At 51.7% G+C, this 19,883-nt stretch overlaps 1 protein-coding gene across 3 annotated transcripts in view; it reads right to left on the bottom strand.

The window, feature by feature from the left end:
* The window catches only part of SHISA6 (shisa family member 6), a 193,125-nt gene that overhangs the window by 148,918 nt on the left and 24,324 nt on the right, over positions 1-19,883 (bottom strand). For all 3 annotated transcript variants that reach the window (XR_004419782.1, XM_033076581.2, XM_033076582.2), the window contains exon 3: positions 109-204. Coding sequence is in view for 2 of the 3 variants with exons in the window: in XM_033076581.2 (XP_032932472.1) it covers positions 109-204 (96 nt within the window). In the remaining variant the exon portion in view is untranslated. The remainder of the gene's footprint in view (positions 1-108; positions 205-19,883) is intronic.

Here is a 19,883-nt window from a genome sequence, read left to right as displayed (position 1 = left end):
CTGGGCTGACCCCGCTGCCAGCTCAGGGCACCCAGAGCCCAGCAGGCAGCTCCGAGCTTTGGATTTAAAACAATCTTTTTATTTAGCAAAAAATGGTTTCCACTGTACCCTTCGTGTGTCCTCTTCCTAACGTGACAAACCCAGAGGAGATGAAATTATGGAGATCTGGCCCTCCACTGCGATAAATATCCTTTCCATAGTGACCTGCCAGGGAAAAGGAAACAAAACACCTTTAGTCAGTCTGTCTGTGTGGATAAACATGTATTTATATATATTTATATATCTGCTGTACTCATACACATTGCACGATTAATGGCACCACGAGGGCGGCACAGAAAACCACATCTGTAGCAACATCAAAGCCTGAATTCTTTGTTGGCAAAGATTCATGAAGAAGAACAACTGCACATTTTGGAAATTGCCCAGGAATGAACAGAACCTGAGAGGGGAAGCACCCAAGTGCCAAATCAAAGAGCCCAGTCTTCAGGAAATTGGCTCATCCCTGCTCAGAGCCATGTTTGCTCTCCCAAGGGCCTGGTCTCACTCAGGCCTTCCAGATGAAAGAGATAGAGGAAATCAGAAGAGACTCCAGCCATATCCCTGAGAGCATCCTGCTGGCCAATGTCACCCCTGTCCCCATGAACAGCAGGACAGCAAACTTGGATTTTTGCTTTGATTTGCTCTGCTCCATGCATGGCATCCCTGGATAGTTCCTCAAGTGCAACAGTCTCCTCAAAAGACTTCCTCAGAGCTTTCTCAGTCCCTAACAACAGAGTAGGTTCAGGAGACACCCAGCTTTTTAATATTTTAATACATTAATAAAGGGGGGAAAAAAAAGCATTCTGCTTCTCTGTTACCATGCAAAGCTCTGAAATGAGGACACATGATTTTTCAGATACTCTTTATCCTCTCCTCCCTTTTTCATGTCATTAATTTTTCTGTTCCTATTATTTCAGGAAGAGGCAGAGATAAGATAGGTGCAGGGGGAGGGAAGTGGGGGCTAGGTATGCAGCTCAGTCCCTGGGAAATTCCACTTTTCCCAGATTTCCTGCATGAGGTGTGGTGGCAGATCTTCCTGGGCTGGAGCAGAGCTGAGTCAGGCAGCTGTGGGCAGGACCAGGAGGGTCCAGCTGGGAACAGCCCTGTCCTGCCTGGCCCACACTGGTCCCACAGCCCTGCTCTGTTCTGCAAAGACTGACACCAAAAGCTGTTTGTTCCCACCCAGTTCCAGGCTCCCTGGCAGCCTCATGTGAATTTAGAGAGCCTTTGGAACCTTCCCTCTTTCCCTTGCAGCCACCCAGCAGTGATGCTGGTTTATAAAACCCCAGGGCCAGGCCCACCTGTCCCCCAAGGTTCCCAAATGTCACAGAATCCAAGAATGCTTTGGGCTGGAAGGGACATTAAATTCTGTCCATCCCACCCCTGCCATGGCAGGGACACCTCCCACTGTCCCAGGCTGCTCTAGCCCCAGTGTCCAGCCTGGCCTTGGGCACTGCCAGGGATCCAGGGGCAGACACAGCTGTGCCAGGGCCTGCCCACCCTGCCAGGGAACAATTCCTGCCCAATATCCCATCCAGCCCTGCCCTGTGTCAGTCTGAAGCCATTCCCTGTGTCCTGTCCCTCCAGCCCTTGGGAATTGTTTCTCTCCGTGTTTCCTGCAGCTCTTTCAGGCCCTGCAAGGTCACACTGAGCTCAGCCCAAAGCTTCTCCTTTCCAGGTGAACAATCCCAGCTGTGCCAGCCTTTCCTCCCAGCAGAGCTGCTCCATCCTCTGCTTCTCCTGGAGCCTCCTCTGGATCTCTCCAGCAGCTCCAGGTCCCTGCTGTGCTGGGGCAGCTCTGCAGGTGGGGTCTCACCTGAGCCCCTCTGTTCTCCCCCAGTGGGTCAGAGCAGGCTCCAGCCCTGTCCCCACCAGGTGCCAGGCACAGGCTGTGCCAGCCCTGGGATGGTGCTGGAGAGCCCCAGAGGAGCTCCCAGGGCAGGCAAGAGGTGCTGACACTTCTGACAAGTGTTTATTCCCATCTAACAAAGAAACCATCTCACTCCCTCCCCACAGGGTTTGTTCTGGTCAAGGTCAGCCAGGTGCTCCCTGCAAACACACCCAGAGTGTTTCCACAGCTTTGGGGGAGCTGGCAGCTCCCAGTTGTCTTCTCCCAGCTGTGGCACTGTGAGGTGGTGGGAAAAAACCTCCAAGTGTGGAGATATCCCCCAGAAATTCCCTGAGAAGGGCATCCAGAAAAAAAAGAAAGGATTTTCTCCTTCTATGGCAAACACATGGGTTCTCTCCCTTTTTTTCCCACCTCTCTCCTGCAAGCTCTGGCTTCTGGACTCCTGGGAAAGGAGGCAGAGCTCTGGGTGCCTGGAATCGATGCCTTATTACAATTATTTGTGCTCCATGGGATGTTTGTGCTGGTCCTGAGGAGTCTCCAGAGATGCTCTGGGGCTGCAATGCCCAACTGGATTTCCTTTATCACTCTTCTAAAACATTCTGCATCTTTGCTTTCCAATGAGCCAGTTTTTGCTCCTGTCCCAGGAATCTCTGCACTCTCTGGGCCAGCCACTCTGGCAAATGCCACTCGAGCAGTGCCATAAATTCCCCATTTTAAACCAGGATCAAAGAGCCACACAAATATTGCTGCTACCTCCAGCTGAAATCAGCTGCCTTTTACAGGTCCCTTCGGAGAATCTGCTTAAGGCAGATCAAGAAGGGGAAGTTTCTAAAAAAGCAAACATTTACTGGCAGATTGAGGATTGTTCATCAGCCATTTGCTCTCTGAACCTTGCTCTGCCCCTGCTTATGGAACATTGTAGTTCAATTAAAACATCCCAGGGATAACGAGCCATTAGCATTTGAACAGGAGTTACATTTTCCCAGGAGAAACTCAAATTTGCAGACTTCAAGCAGCATGACTTTTCCCTTTCCATGGATATATTATAGGATGACACGTTTGCTTTTTATGTTTCAATTTTTAATTCCTGCTCACTCATGACCATTTATTTGGGCCTTGCAAAATTCTGGAAGAATCCTGGAAATGTTTTTTTTCCTTTCAGAGGATCCTGGTGGGTGCTGGGGGGGCAATTCCAGATGTTGCTACTCAATTTATTTGCCACAATCCCATCTTGAGCAGGATGTTTCCCATGGAAGTGAAGGATGCCTTGGAGCAATCCCAAATGCAGGTGTCCAGCAGAGCAGTGGGAGCACAGACAGGGCCATGCCAGACCAGGAAATTCCCCATTTCCTTCTCCACTGGGGCCCTTTTCCTCCTTTCTGCTCCAGCTGTGCTCTCCCTTAGGTGCTGGGAGTCCTTCCAGAGCTGCCACGAGCTGATGGAGCTCTCTGTGCCAGGGGCTAGGAAGGAGTTCCTGGAACTTGTCCCACATGTTCACCCTGACCAGGGTGAACCTCAGTGTTGCCCTCTGCCCTGCAGTGAGAGAGCTAAAAAATGCCAAATTCCTTGAAAACTCAGTGTAGATGGAGTGATTTTCATTTTATTTCAGGGAATTTTCAGAATGGTTTGGATTGGAACGGGTCTTAAAGCTCTTCCAGTGTCACCCCTCCATGGCAGGGACACCTTCCACTGTCCCAGGCTGCTCCAGCCCCAGTGTCCAACCTGGCCTTGGGCACTGCCAGGGATCCAGGGGCAGCCACAGCTGCCAGGGAACAATTCCTGCCCAATATCCCATCCAGCCCTGCCCTGTGTCAGTCTGAAGCCATTCCCTGTGTCCTGTCCCTCCAACCTTTGGGAATTGTTTCTCTCTGTGTTTCCTGCAGCTCTTTCAGGCCCTGCAAGGTCACACTGAGCTCACCCCAAAGCTTCTCCTGTCCAGGTGAAGAATCCCAGCTGTGCCAGCCTTTCCTCCCAGCAGAGCTGCTCCATCCTCTGCCCATCCTGGAGCCTCCTCTGGCTCTCTCCAGCAGCTCCAGGTCCCTGCTGTGCTGGGGCAGCTCTGCAGGTGGGGTCTCACCTGAGCACAGGGGCAGAATCCCCCTCCCCTCCCTTCTGCCCCCCTGGGGCTCAGCCCAGGGCAGGGGGAGTTGCTGGTCCCAGCTCTCACCCAGAGCACCCCCAGATCTTTCTCCCAGGGCTGCTCCCTCTGCTCATCCCCAGCTCTGTCCCCTCCTGCCACCCACAGCTGGGCAGTGCAGCCGTGGCCCCTCTGTGTCCCCATTTACTCCGGAGTCCCTGCCTGCACACTTGGGGGGTCTAGAAATGAAACCCCAGCCCCAGAGCTGCTCCTGAGGGGTCCCACAACACAAACACCTCCCAGAGCAGAGCAGCCCCTGCCTGACCCACAGCACACACGGCGCTCCCTGTCCAGGCAGATTTTGCATCTCTGTTTCTCCTGGCTAGGATCATATTTAAAGTGCTGCTTCAGAGCCCTGTGTTTGACCTCCTGGAAGAGGCTTTTCCTGCTCCTCTGCTCTGGCTCAGGCTCAGAGTGAGCCCCTGGACCCAGCACTCACTCCCCAGCTTTGGAGCTGGGGCAGAGCTGTGACACCAAAGCATAGGAAGATCAACACTTACACAACTCCAAATCCCCAGCAGAGACTGAAACAAGGTGGAATTTCTTTGCCCCTCTCCTCTAGTTATAAGAGAGCAGAGTGCTCTGCCTGCCACACAATAAAGGCAAATTCTTCAGGGCACGGAGCTTGGAGGGAACATTTCATTACAAAGGCATCCTACAGAACACACATATGGAACAACCTTGGTCACAAACTGCAATTACAACCCCAGCTCTGCTTTAACAGAATTATTAGAGCTGAACTAAAATGCTGTTATCCACCTCTTGGAAACGTTATTAGTGAGCACAGATTACATCACCCCGAGAAGGGCAGACAGGGACTGGCATGGACAGATTTTTGCAAGATGCACAGAGATCTGACCTCAGCCTCATCACAAACTGCCCTGGGGAAAGGAGCCCTGCACCCAGGGAGGAGCTCTCACATCCAACTCAGCACAGACCTATTGTCAGACACATCTCTGAGGAAAAGGAAAAATCCTTTCATTTTTGGGGGGTGGTTGGAGGATCCACAGCCTGCCTGCTTCTGGTGCTGCTCATTTCTGCTGGAGTGATTCTTTTGGGGCTGTTTCCCACAACCAGAGCTGGAGTGACCCTTTGGGAGCTGTTTTACACAGGAAACAGCCTGAGACCAGGGCACAGCTGCGCAAAGGGCCGGGAGGTGTTTGCAGAGCGCTCTGCACCATCCCCTGCCCTGCCTCTCACCTTGGGGCATCCTGGAACGAAAGGGAGCCTCAGCTCCAGAGCCAAACCCATGAATTCCTGTTCCCAGAGGTTCCCAGGGCAGCCAGAGACACCCCACCCATGCCACTTTGGGGAATTTGTGGTGTCAGGCATGGCTACAAGTTTGAAGGAAGTGTTTGCAGCCGTCAGGCACCTGGGGAGCTTCTCTTGGGGTGCAAATTAACAGAGGTTACAGTGAAAAGTGACATCCCAGGAATGCCACTGAGACACCAAATGTCCCCATTTTCCTTCTCCAAACCACCCAAAAAGCAGGAGCCTGCTGGCACCTCTCACACTTGTCACAAGCAGCTCAGTGAGGGCTCCACCGCTGAGTTTTGCCTGTTTAACACCACCCTTCTGGCACTGCTGCCTGTGCAGGACATGAAAATCTGCCCAAAAAAGCAACTGGAAGGAGTTCAGTGGTGCTTGGGGTGAGCTGTCAGCATTGCACAGCCAGACATGAACGAGATGTATTCCAAACCAGTGCAAGGAATATCAGATTTTCCATGTCCTACAGATATTCTGTAGCTTAAATCACACTGGGTGGGCTAAGGAGAGCCAAGTTCCCTGTCCCAGGAATCAGAGAATCACAGGAATATCAAGGTTGGAAAAGACCTCTGAGATGACCAAGTCCAACCATGCAAACCATGGTCTCAGGTGGCACATCTGCATTTTTGAACCCCCTGGGCAGCCAGTTCTGGGCTTTAAAACCCTTTCCATGGAGAAATTGTCCCTCTTATACAGTCTTAACTTCCCCTGGCACAAATTGATGTCTTCCTCTTGTCCTGCTGCTCCCTGGGAGCAGAGCCCTCCCAGCTGCACCCTCCTCTCAGGGGTTTGGAGGGCAGCAAATGTGACAACCCACCCCTAATTTCACCCTCTTTCAAAAGCATTTCTTCTTTTCTGTCCCTTTTCCTCCTGCCAGGCCTTTGGAGCATTCCCTGCTTCATCCCAGGGTTTGGGATGTTCCTGCAGGAGCACAGGGGCACAGCTGAGCCCCAGAGCTGGATGGGCACCCCAAGCACACAGAAAACATGGGAACAACTCAGGCCAGGATCCGGGAATTTGGGTTCAAAACAAAACAGGATGATTCCAGCTGAAAAACTGAGAGATCCTTACTTTTCCTTTTGATTAATTCCAGTGTGACTCCTTCATTAAGCTGATGCCTTAGGAGGGGTTTGCATCACTTCCTCCACCCTTCCCTGCAACCAGGCCAGGTAAAAGCTCCCTATTCACAACCAAATCCTGGAACTTTCAAGTCCAATCATTGGCCAGAAGCTGGGCTCTGTGGAAAACTGTGCATCCTGGAAGAGTTCCTGAGACAAGAATAGGGAGCAGCTCCCTGGCACGGGGTTTGGAGCAGCCCAGAGGGGCAGCCCTGCCAAAAACATGCCCAGTTAGAGCCCAGCAGAGCCAGCCAAGCCCAGAGCACTGAGCTGCACCAGGCCAGCTCGGGCTCCTGGATCTGCCTGGCACTGGAAAAGCTGGAGAAAGGGAAGCTCAAAGCTGTGCTGGCTCCATCGAACATCTCCTTGGTTAATTGTTTACTCCGTTAACTATAGCAGCTGTCCTTGACTTTGAAAGCCCCTGTGAGCTGGAGCAGGCTGGAAGAGGCTTCAGGAAGCAGCACTTTCAGCTTCTGTTAACTTTAAAAAATGGCTCTGTGAAAGCAAAACCCAGGAGTGCAGCGCTCGAGGGTCTCGGCAGCAACGTGGGATGACAGAAATACAGTGATGAGCTCATGCTCTGCTCAGATAAAAGCACTTTCAGAAGGAGGGGATTAAATGGATAAGAAAATAAATCACAGCCCCTCTCCAGCTCTCCACAAGCATGTTCTGGGCAGCACAAAACCCACTGAAGGACTGGAACAGCCCATGGGCTGCTTCTGCTCCCAGGGACACACATGGCTTGGAGCTCTGATGGTCCCCAAAGAGCAAGCCCTAAAGCCACCAAAGCCACCAAAGCCACTAAAGCCACCAAAGGCACCTCTCTGCTCTGCAGCACAGCAAGAGGAAGGGGCCCCATGGATGTTGCCCTTTACAGAATCACAGAATGGTTTGGGTTGGAAAGGAGCTTAAAAACCACCCAGTGCCACCCCTCCACGGCAGGGACACCTTCCCCTGTCCCAGGCTGCTCCAAGCCCCAGTGTCCAACCTGGCCTTGGGCACTGCCAGGGATCCAGGGGCAGCCACAGCTGTGCCAGGGCCTGCTCACCCCCACTGAGAGAAATCTTTTCCTTACATCTGCTCCAGTCCTGCTCTCTGCCAGACCCTTCAGAGCTGCCAGAGTCCAAAAGCTCCCAGGGATGCCCAGGGTGGGATTGTTGGGGTGTCTGTGCAGGGCCAGGGGTTGGACTCTGATCCTTGTGGGTCCCCTCCAGCTCAGGAAACTCTGTGGTTCTGTAGAGGTAATTTATAGCCTTGATTTGGTTGTGCTTTCACTACATTTGATGTGATGGCCCTGGCACAGGGTGCCCAGAGCAGCTGTGGCTGCCCCTGGATCCCTGGCAGTGCCCAAGGCTTGGAGCAACCTGGGACAGTGGAAGGTGTCCCTGCCATGGCTGGGGTGGGATGAGAGTTTTAAGGTCCCTTTCAATCCCAGTCTGGGATTCTGGGACTCAGGAAAAGGAGAAAAATTCTTCTGGTTGCTTTCCAAGGCCCTGAGTTTGTTCCCTCACCCCGAGCACGCCCCACGTTGCTCCCAGGCAGTCTCAGGCAGAGGCTGAGGATGTTGTGTCACCCTGCTGGGTGCTGGAGCAGCAGCCACCACTGCAGGCTGCTCTGAGGTGTTCTGGACAGGGAATATCAGTGTGCACCGAGTGCTGCAGCTTTCACAGCCCTGTGCACACGGCTTATCCAGCTCAGTGCCATCACAGCCCTCAGAAAAATCAGCTTGAACTCCTTTCTGCCAGCTCAAGGCCACTGTCCCTCCTGGCAGGCTCCTGAAGGCCAGGCTGGGGCTGTTCTGATCCCATGGTACCCATGTGGCACCACAAAGGGCGTGTACATGTTTGGGGTGCCCTTGTCCCACATCCCCAGTGCTGGCAGCTCTGGGGACCAGGGGGGTTTGGAATTCCAGAACTCCTTTGTACTTCACCCACCCCACCTGGGAAGGACTGCTCAGCTCTCAGCTCCAGGGCAGCAATCTCTGCTGAGCTGCTGGGAGCTTGGTGACCTCCCTGCTTACTGAAGAGCAGGGGAGGGAAAGGGACAGGAAAAAAGGGAAAAAAGAAAAGAAACACAGAAGGGAAGGGAAGGGAAGGGAAGGGAAGGGAAGGGAAGGGAAGGGAAGGGAAGGGAAGGGAAGGGAAGGGAAGGGAAGGGAAGGGAAGGGAAGGGAAGGGAAGGGAAGGGAAGGGAAGGGAAGGGAAGGGAAGGGAAGGGAAGGGAAGGGAAGGGAAGGGAAGGGAAGGGAAGGGAAGGGAAGGGAAGGGAAGGGAAGGGAAGGGAAGGGAAGGGAAGGGAAGGGAAGGGAAGGGAAGGGAAGGGAAGGGAAGGGAAGGGAAGGGAAGGGAAGGGAAGGGAAGGGAAGGGAAGGGAAGGGAAGGGAAGGGGAAAAAAGACAGAGGCAGCAGTTCCCTGGCAGAAATCTGCAGGGAGCTGCAGGGCTGGGACAGAGATATGGTGGAAGAATCAGAGCAGCCACAGCCCTGGGATGTCCCCACAGCACCTGGGGCTGCTCTGGGTGCTGTCACTGCCCTGGCTGGCTCTGGGACAGATCTGGGTGGCTCTGTCACTGCCCTGGGCACTGTCACTGCCCTAGATGTCTCTGTCACTGCTCTGAGTGGCTCTGTCACTGTCCTGTGGCTCTGTCACTGCTCTGGATGGTTCTGTCACTGCTCTGGATGGTTCTGTGGCTCAGTCACTGCTCTGGGTGGCCCTGTCACTGCTCTGGGTGGCACTGTGTCCCACCCTGGGCTGGCTCTGCTTGGGCACAGCTGGTGGCACCAGCCTGACAATGCCAGGCTGTCCCTAGTGACACTGTGATGACCCAAAAGGCAAGAATGAACCCAACTGCAGAGCCCCAAGGCAAGGAAATAAACTTTATAAATCTGTTTTAAGGGTGGAACAAATGAGTCCTCCTGTGTTCATGTGAGCTATGAGCTCTGTTAACTGTTCCTGTGCTTTGGTTAGAACATGAAAACATTCAATAACCACAAACCCTCAGCTCCTCATCCGAGGTGAGCTCTGCAGGATGTGGAGAGCTGTGTCCATAAAGCCTGGCCATAAATCTGCTTCCCTTCTCCCAGCCCTATTCCCAGATCAGTCAGGAAGGAATTCAAAATATTCCAGCCAGAGAAAATGCCAGCCTAGACACACCCAAAGCCTTTTGCTTGACACATTTAGAGAAGCCATAGGAATGAATGAATGATCTCCTGGATATCCTGGCTGCCTTTCCTGGGGGATGTTGGGTTCCTGGCTCCTGAGTCAAAGGCTCTTAGCCCAGGCCAGCAGCAGGCACTGATACCTTCACTCATTGGAGCTTCCCCAGGAAATGCGATTTGGGCACTCCTGGCCCAAAGGACACAGCCTGTGCTCTGGGGTCACCAACAGCAGGGACAGAGCCCAAGGGGACCTGGGGGGGCTCCAGGGGACCTCGGGGAGCTCCAGGCACCCCAGGGGACCTGGGCACAGCCACGGCTCTGACGTTTGGCTGTGGGAAGGGAAAGCTCCTGTCCTGCCCTGCAGCATTCTTATTCTGTCCTCTTTTTTTTTCCTTTTTTCAGAGACCTGTCCTGAGCTGGGGTCACTGCTCCTGAATTACAGCAGCAGCAGAAACAACAACAACAACAATAGGTATAATAATAATAATAATAATAATAATAATAATAATAATAATAATAATAATAATAATAATAATAATAATAATAATAATAATAGTTATTATTATTGTTATTGATATTGTTATTATTATTATTATTTCTTCTTCAGGATCCCATCCTGACCTGGAGTAGTAGTGCAGGTGCTGTTAATATTAATATTAGTATAAATATCGATATAAATATCAATATTATACCAACAATAACATTAATATCAATATTAATATCAATCTTATAATATTTTTTCAGGCTCCTGTTCTGAGTTAGGGCCACTATTCCTGATCAATATTATTATTACTAATATTAATATTAATATTAATTATTATGGTTATTGTTATTGTTATTATTGTTATTATTATTTATTCAGAGTTCTATTCTGGCCTGCAGTATTAATGTCAATACAATAATTTTTTCAGGGCCCTGTTCTGAGCTGAAGCAACTGCCCCTGCATCATTGCTATTACTTTTATTATGATTATTATTACCATTGTTATTATTGTTGTTGTTGTTGTTGTTGTTATTTCTTCAGGGTTCTATTCTGACCTGCAGTATTATTGTTGTTATTATTATTATTATTACTATCAATATTATTACAGTTTTTTCAGGGCCCTGTTCTGAGCTGAGACCACTGCTCCTACATCATTATTACTGTTACTGTTACTGTTACTATTATTATTATTTATTCATTATGATGATGATGATACCATGATTTAATCTAGACCCAGGGCTCCTCCATTACTATTACTACTATTATTATTATTATTATTATTATTATTATTATTGTTGTTGTTGCTGTTGTTTTTGTTGTTGTTTTTGTTGTCTCTTTATTCCTACAATTTGATTTTCACTTTTCTTCTCTGGATTTTGGCTCTCTTCCAGTGGCCAGGAAACAACCAGGACAGGGTTGGATGCCCACTCACCACCATGGGGGTTTTGCCTCATTTGAACTGGGAGATTCCTCCTTTTCCTCTTTTTAACTGGGAGATTCCTTCTTTTCCTCATTTTAATTGGGAGATTCCTCCTTTTCCTCATTTGAACTGGGAGATTCCAATGGCACCTCCAGCCCAGCTCTGCAGCCAAGGCCTCCCCAGTCTTCAGTGGGAGCAGCTGGAATTCTGTCCATGGAAAAGGCACTGAGGGAAGTTTTCTTTCCCCTGCTGCTGGGATTTTGTGCAAGTCCAGCCCTTAATTCCCAAATAATGACATCTCCTGAGATAACTCAGGGAAGCTGCTTGATCCTTAACTGCCTTTAAAGCAGCACTTGTAATTCCAGATGAAGATATTAATTCCAAAAGTGCTGAAAATTTCTGAATTCACATTCATCTCCTCAAAGAAAGAAGCTCCAAAACCTCAGCTACATTCCCCAAATGCATCTGGCTCACAAAATGATGTCTCAACAAACAGAATTTGTAGGGATACGAGGTCCGTGTGTGTATTAACTGCAGCCCGCACTTTGTGGGATGATGAAGGGATGATGATGACTGAATTTTCATTCTGTATAAGTGAGGAAAAGGGGATGGACCTGCTGCTGTCTCAGTGCACTCTGAAAGCACAGGAGCTCAGGAAATCTCTGGAAAAGCAGGGATTAAAGGAAATAACTGTGTGTATATCATAGTCACCTTCTGAAGGGACTGATCCCACCACAAGGGGCAGGAAGGGCAGAGGATGGAAAAACAAGTTTGTCAATAAAAAATGAGAATTGGGTATTAATATTTGCACTTATTTTTTCTGGTTCAGATGGAGGGAAACCTTCTTTTGCAAGGTAAAACAGAATAGAATTTACTGAGAAAATGGAAACAAGAATTGGTGAGGGACAAAGTGGCTGAGCAGGTGATAGGAGGGATGAAGGATGGGAGGGAGGAAGAACTTCCCTCTTCCCGTGTGGATGAAGAAAGGGAAGGGCTCCAGGTGCTCTCTGTGCTGAGCCTGTGAAGCCCCTGCTCTGCCAGGGCCAGGAGCTGCCCCTCACAGGGGTTCTGCTCTCCAAGCCCCACCCTGCTCTCCCTTCTCAGAGCTGATTTTTCTCAAATCTTCTCACTGAGGTCAGAATGTGCCTCAGTCTGCTCCTGTCCTGCAGGGCCACACAGAGATGATCCCTTTACCTGTCCTGGATCTCCTCTAAACCCAGCCTCTCCTCAGTGCAGTTCAGAAAAGCAGCCTGGGGAGAAGGAGATTACAAAGGTGATTACACACACAGAGACCAGCCAGTTCCTGGATTCCCAGGCTGCAATGGTTCTGAATGGTCATGAAACTTCTCTCACTGCTTTTTTCCTTTCTCACAGAAGGTGAGGGAGGCAGAGGGCTCAAAACAGTGATCTGGAGTCGCTGCCTGTCTGTTCTCTCAACATGGCAGGTGTCCCCCCAGCCAGAGAGGACACCTGGACATGTCCCCAGTCAGAGGGAACACCTGGAGACTTCCCCAGCCAGAGGGGACACCTGGAGACTTCCCCAGCCAGAGGGGACACCTGGACTCACCCCCAACTAGAGGGGACACCTGGAAGTGTCCCCAGCCGGAGGGAACACCTGGAGACTTCCCCAGCTAGAGGGGACACCTGGACATGTCCCCAGCCAGAGGGAACACCTGGAGACTTCCCCAGCCAGAGGGGACACCTGGACATGTCCCCAGCCCAGGTTTCCCAGAGCAGGCAGGTGTGGAAGCTCCTCACTCAGCAGGGAGTGGTGAGGGTTTGGCAGAGCTGCAGCACCCAGACATTCCTGCCATGAGCACCCCCAAAGGGGCTGTCAGGAGAGGAGAGTGGAGAGGGATTTTCACAGGGGCTGTGACAGGTTAAGGGAACGGCCTTAAGCTGAAGGAGGGCAGGGTTGGATGGGATATTGGGAAGGAATTCCTGGCTGGGAGGGTGGCAGGCCCTGGCACAGGGTGCCCAGAGCAGCTGTGGCTGCCCCTGGATCCTGGCATACTCAACACTCAAACAACACTCACCTTTATTGGGGTCAGATTTGCAGGGATGGGACAGGAGCCATTCCCAGAGCACACAGAAGGAATCTGCTGGCCCAGCCTCTCTTTTAATGAGACACAACACCAGAGTTCCCTGTGTCCTGCTCCGGATGAATCCCAGCAGTGGCTTCAGCAGCAGCTGCTCCAAGCCCAGTTCCCTCTCCTGCTGTGTCCCTGAACACTTTGTACCCCTGGAACTGAGCAGCTGCTCAGGGGCTGAGCAGCACCAGAGCCAGTCAAGCTGTGCTGCTTCTGCTGGAATCTCATTTAGAGAGGGCCTAATATTCCCCTTCTAATTAATTTGTTCTGTTCACCTGCGACTGAACTGGCTTTTGTTCTTCAGGAGCTCCTCAAAAATTAGCTGCAATACCTGATGGAATTTAATTATATAGGCTAAGGAAAGTGATTAAGGGCAAAGGGAGAGCTGATCACACCTCCCAGGCTTCAAGGGTATCAGCAGAAGGGAGGTAGAACCTGCTTTTCTCCGGTGGAGGGAGAATATTGAGGAGTGACTGTCCCAGCACATTCCCTGATATCAGAACACCTTTGGAGGGTCAGCTGTGCATGACTAAAACTGTCCAGATCTGCCTCAGATTCCATTCCAGGGAAATGAGGTCTGCACATCACCCCAGCCCTGCCTGGCAGCTCTGGATTCTCTGGTGCTCTTCAGTCCCCTCGGGAGCTGAGTGCTCCATCAGGGAGATCAGGCTGCAAGGGCAGAACTCAGGGGGCACTGCTCCTCATCTCTGCCAGGGTTGATCCGGACTCTGGGACCACACATCCCAGCTCTCAGGGGCACAGCTGAGCTACCCAGGCTGCTAGGCATGAGGGAGATTCAGAAACTGGGGGCTCTTGGGCCAGACTTTGACAGGAATTCTGTCAAACTGCACAATTCTCTGATAAACATGAGAGGGATTCAGGAACTGGGGGCTCTTGGACCAAACTTTGACAGGAATTCTGTAAAACAGCACAATTCCAGCAGTGTCTCTGCCTGTGCTTCACTTTGAGAACTGGGAAATGGTGATAACACTGATTTTCTCAGCTGGGCCTTGGGAGCCTCCTTATAAATATTTATGAAGTGCTCTGTTTATAATTGTGAGTAAATAAATGGGTGTATGGAATTCACAGTCCAAGGATGCAAGTTGTTGTTTCACACCCTCAAACAGAGTCATTCATGGTTTCTGCTTTCCTCTGGAAGCAAAGGATTTGAGAAGAACAACTTCAAAAGCTCCCATCTCAAAAGGGAGCTGCAATTAGGAGAGAAAAGCCAGGACTTAAGGGGCAAATCCTGCTGACATCAGGAAAGACAGGGAGAAGCTCTTGTCAGTACTTCCTGTGCCTGAAGATGGAGATGGTGCCTGTTGAAGTTTATAAAGTGCTGAAGTGTCCAGATCCTTTCTTAAATCGTTTTGAGAGAGGACATCATGCACAGAGACTCAGAATCTTTTGGGATCTTACCCACTCATTCTCCTGTGACACCTGCAGGGGAGTTTGGGGACCTTCTGGGAATCCTCCTGCTTGTTTTCCTACATCTTCCTACCCTCTTTGTCCTGAGCAGCAGCTCAGGACTGAGCAGTCCATGAGCAGTCCATGGCCTTGTCCTTGACTCTGTCCCTGCCCTTGTTCCCAACTCAGCAGCCAGGTAAAAGTTCCCATTCACAGTGAACCCATGGGGTGATGGCAGGGGAGCTGAAACTGGGCAATCATTAAGTTCCCTTCCAAGCCAACCATTCCAGGATTCCATGACCCTTTCCTGGACGCCTGTCCCAGCAGTCAGGCTGTGGTGGCCACAGGTGGCCCTGCCCTGCAGCTCCTGCTGTCACTGTTTGCACCTCTGGCACACCCAGCCAGCCCAGCAGTGACTGCTCTGGGTAACTTCTGTCCCCTACATGGTCCCACCACCCTTTCCTTCACTGAATGTGCAGCTGGACAAAAGAAAAGTGTGACATCACCATGGGAATGCTTCCCTGCCTGTGCTGTCAGGAGGTGGCAAGGAGCTAAATCGCACCAGCTAGCCACTGATGGATGATGGCACCCAAAATTAACCAGAGGGATATTTATACTTTCCCTGCCGAGGCCTTGGAATGAGTCCCTCTGTGTTTGGCAGCACTCCCCCAGAGCTGCTGAGGGCTGAGGCAGATGCCTGCAGAAAGGGAAGGCTGGCTTTGTTTACAAGGGAGTTACTCTCACAGGGAGGAACTCAGCCAGTCACTGTCATCTTAAAGGTGACACCATTGTTTTTGTGCCTCTCTCGAGTGGAACTGAGCTCAGCCCTGGCCCCTTCTGCAGGTGTTTTTGCTGTGGGACAATGGCATTTGTCTGAGTCATAGAATCATGCAATCGTGGAATCATGGAATTGTAGAATCGTAGAATTATAGAAACACGGAATCATAGTCATAGAATAATGGAATTGTGGAATCATAGAAACATAGAATCATGGAATCATAGAATTAGAATCATAGAATCATAGAATCATGGAATTATAGTAATAGAAACATGGAACCATAGAATCATAGAATCATGGAATCATGGAATCATAGACACATGGAATTATAGTCATAGAAACATGGAATCATAGAATCACAGAATCATAGAATCATAGAATCATAGAAATATGGAATCACAGAAACATGGAATCATAGTCATTGAATCACAGAATCATGGAATTGTGGAATCTTAGAATTATAGAATCATGGAAACACAGAGTTATAGAAACATTGAATCATAGACTTATGGAATTGTAGAGTCAAGGAATTATAGAATCACGGAATCATAGAGTCATAGAAGTATGAAGTAATAGAATCATAAAATCACAGAGCTGTAGTGGAATGGTTTGGGTTGGAAGAGACTCCAAAGCCCATCCCACCCCTCCATGGCAGGGACACCTCCCACTGTCCCAGGCTGCTCCAACCCCAATGTCCAGCCTGGCCTTGGGCACTGCCAGGGATCCAGGGGCAGCCACAGCTGCTCTGGGCACCCTGTGCCAGGGCCTCACCTCCCTCACAGGGAACAATTCTTTCCTAACTGGGTGTCCTGGCAGGGATGTGACAGCCGTGAGCCTGGCCCTTGCCAGCCAGGCTGGGACGTGCCACTGCCACCCCTGAGCAGCTCCTTGCACTCAGCCTGTTCCCTGGGCCTGAGGGCTGGAATTGCTTCTCTCCTGCTGCTCCAAACCAAGAGCTCAGCAGCTTTTCATTTAACACCCACTGGAAGTGAGAGGGGTTTAACCCCTGAGCCTGCAGCTCTGTGAGAAACTCTGCCCAGCTGTGATGAGCAGCACAAAACCACACACAGAGCTGGGACACAACCTTCAGGACCTGTGTCCCCATGGGCAGGGGAAAGCTGTGTCCAGCTGCCCTGTGACCAGCCCTCACTGCACACAGCTGTGTCCAGCTGCCCTGTGACCAGCCCTCACTGCACACAGCTGTGTCCAGCTGCGCTCTGACCAGCCCTCACTGCACACAGCTGTGTCCAGCTGCGCTCTGACCAGCCCTCACTGCACACAGCTGTGTCCAGCTGCACTCTGACCAGCCCTCACTGCACACAGCTGTGTCCAGCTGCCCTCAGACCAGCCCTCACTGCACACAGCTGTGCCCAGCTGTGCTCTGACCAGCCCTCACTGCACACAGCTGTGCCCAGCTGTGCTCTGACCAGCCCTCACTGCACACAGCTGTGTCCAGCTGCCCTGTGACCAGCCCTCACTGCACACAGCTGTGTCCAGCTGCACCAGACCAGCCCTCACTGCACACAGCTGTGTCCAGCTGTGCTCTGACCAGTCCTCACTGCACACAGCTGTGTCCAGCTGCACCAGACCAGCCCTCACTGCACACAGCTGTGTCCAGCTGCCCCCAGACCAGCCCTCACTGCACACAGCTGTGTCCAGCTGCACCAGAGCAGCCCTCACTGACCAAAGCTCTGTCCAGCTGCCCTCCAGGGCTGGTTTTGCTCCCCTCCCTGACAGCCAGCAAACAGCCTTCAGGGCAGCTACTAGGCCACCTTGCTTTTTGGACTATTTTCTGTTTGGCTGGATTGCTAATGCCAAAGTAATTACTTAGGAAAATTCCTTAATCAAAATCACATTTGTGGAGGTAATGAGCAAATAGGTCAAGGAGAGCAAGGTGCCTTAGGAGCAGGAGCTGCTTCCCTGAGCATCTGCAGAGCTGGACCAGGGCTGTGCTCCAGGGGCTGTGTGCAGTGCAGAGGTGGCCTTGGCCTGGGGGGATTCACAGCCACAGGATTCACATCCTCCAGAGGCAACATCTGGGCTTTGTTCTGTGTCTCTGAGCTGAGCCAGCATCCCCAGTGAGGCAGCCACAGTGTGCCAGGGTGAAAGGAGTCACCCTCTGAGTGCTGCTGCTGTCCCCAACCTGGGTGCAGAGTCCCCAAGGCGTGAGCTGGGGCACAGCAGCACTGCGGTGCCACCGAGCCCTGAGCCTGTCACACAGCAGGGTGGCACTGCAGACCCCAGCCACGCTGAGGGGTGGGATGGGGACACCTGGGAGGGCTGGTGGGGGTCAGTGCTGTGCCACCTCCTGCTCTGTGGCCAGGGGTGCCCTCGGGAACAGGGCACAGGAGTTGTTGCTAATTGTGAGTGCCCCAGCAAAGCCCTGATTGAAGGGGGCAGTGCAATTAAACCTCATAAACAATTCAGGAGCGTGCTGGCAGCAGGCAGTGAAACATTAATGGCCTGACAGCTGCTCCAAGGTAAATATTTCATCAGCTCCACCAAGTATCACTCTGACAATTATGTTAGAGTGATGTTCACAGGTGTCACCTGCCACTGAACACAGGGCTGGGAGCACATCTGTGCCAGCACAGCGAACCCCAGGGAGTGGCCAGGGCCGGTCAGCTCCTGAAGGGTGAGCCTGGACACTCGGGGATGTGTGAGAGCAGCACCACAGCCCACAGGTGAGAGCAGGAGCTCAAGGAGCAGAGTTTGTACTTGTGGGAAGAGTTCAGCACTCCCCAAAGTGCCAGAGCCTGTCTGAGCACCACGGGCAGCAAAGCAGCTCCTCAGGGGAGGTGGCACTGATGACCTTGGAGGGCTTTTCCAATGATTCTATGATTCACATATGACAAGACCAAACATCTCAAGATCTTTGAGTTCTCCTGCAGAGAAGGATCCAGAATCTTTGTCCTTCTGGCTGAACTGAACAGCTTGAAAGGAGGAGGGTCCTGATGTTTCCTTCAGTTCTCACTCCCCCAGATCAGCACACTGCTCCCTGGCCCTGCTGCCCATGCCTTTGCCTGCACTCCCCAGCCATGGGCACACAGAGCTCCTCTGCTTCAGTGCCAGTCCAGATCTTACAGCCTGGACCTGGCAATGATCCAGATCCAGATCCTGCCAGCTGCCCTGGGCAAAGCCATGAGTTGTGTGCCAGGACAGGAGTGCTGGGGCTGCTCCTCAGGGCTGCTGGCACTGTCCTGGTCACTGACAGCCTCCTGAGGGACAGGGTGACCTCATGGATGTGGAGTGACAGCCACAGTGCTACACAGTCACCCTGCTGCGCTCCAGAATGTTCCACAGCAACCCCCACTGCAGCTCTCCATTCCCTTCCACCAGCACTGCTCAGACCCCACACTGATCCCCACCTGAATCCCCTGATGGATAAACCCACTCAGAATCCTGTCAGGCACGTGGAGTCATCCATCCCCCTCCTAGTGCTGCCTCTGCCCCAGCACAGGGACTGGGGACACAGAGCTAAGGACAGCACTGGAGCTGTGACAGGAAAGCTGCTCCAGCTGGGCCACACCTGGAGTCCTCCAGGGTCACTCCAGTACTTCTCAGATGGCCACCAAGGAGGAGAAACACACAGAGAGCAGCCCCAGACTGTGCTGTTGGGGTGGGATGCAGAGAGGGCAGAGCTCAGCAGGGACTGCAGCTCCTCCCGAGGGCAGCTCCAGTCTCTGCTCTGGGACAGAGCCAGGGAACAGCTGGGGCTGGGCCAGGGGGGTTTGGGATGGATTTCAGGGAAAGGTTCTTCCCCCAGAGGGTGCTGGGCACTGCCCAGGCTCCCCAGGGAATGGGCACGGCCCTGAGGCTGCCAGAGCTCCAGGAGCAGTTGGACAGTGCTGCCAGGGATGCCCAGGGTGGAATTTTGTGGGGGGGGGTCTGTGAAGGGACAGGGTGATCCTTGTGGATCCAGCTCAGGAGATTCTCTGGTTCTGTGCATTCCTGCACAGAACTGCGTAGAAAGCCACGCACTTGATATTTAATATTTACCTCAGTGCTTTTGGGAGGGGCCTCTCTGAGCCCTGGGGCAGCGCTTGGGACTGGCACTGGTGGAACATCTGTGGGGGTTCTTTTAGACAGCAGCTCTTATCCACAGAAGTGATTTAACACTAGAGATAGAGGTGTTGGCACAGCTGACAAACCAGGGATAGATTTGGGGAGAGAGCTGCAAAAGGCCAGCCACATATTTTAGAATTATTTTCCTGAGAAGGATTTGATGAGATGTGAACTTCATTATTTGCTAATGTTGCAGCACAGAGCCTTGTCCAAAGCCCAGGAGAGTCAGAAGGAATCTTTCCATTAACTTTGCTGATTGTAAGTGAGATTGTGACAGATGTACTCCCTTTCCCTTCCTCCTCAAATATTTTAAATCAAACAGCATGAGCAGTTGGATGTGTCCTTTTCTGGAGGAGGGCATCATTCCTTCCTAGGGCTGCTCGTATAAATAACCCTGGGGGAGCCTTTCAGGTGCCCATAGCCATAGGTCTGAGCTATTAAAACTTCAGGGAAGGGGAAGTGAGGCAAGAACCACTCAATTCCCAATGTGGCTGAAGGGCCAGAAGGAAACAGAGCCAATGATAAAAGTTGTTTGTAGACAACAATAAAATCATCCTCAGCTTGAGCCAAACCT

The sequence above is a fragment of the Catharus ustulatus genome, chromosome 20, assembly GCF_009819885.2.
Source record: "Catharus ustulatus isolate bCatUst1 chromosome 20, bCatUst1.pri.v2, whole genome shotgun sequence".
NCBI classification, from domain to species: domain Eukaryota; kingdom Metazoa; phylum Chordata; class Aves; order Passeriformes; family Turdidae; genus Catharus; species Catharus ustulatus.
The sequence above is the reverse complement of the archived record's forward strand: the minus strand, read 5'-3'. Positions and strand labels throughout refer to the sequence as shown.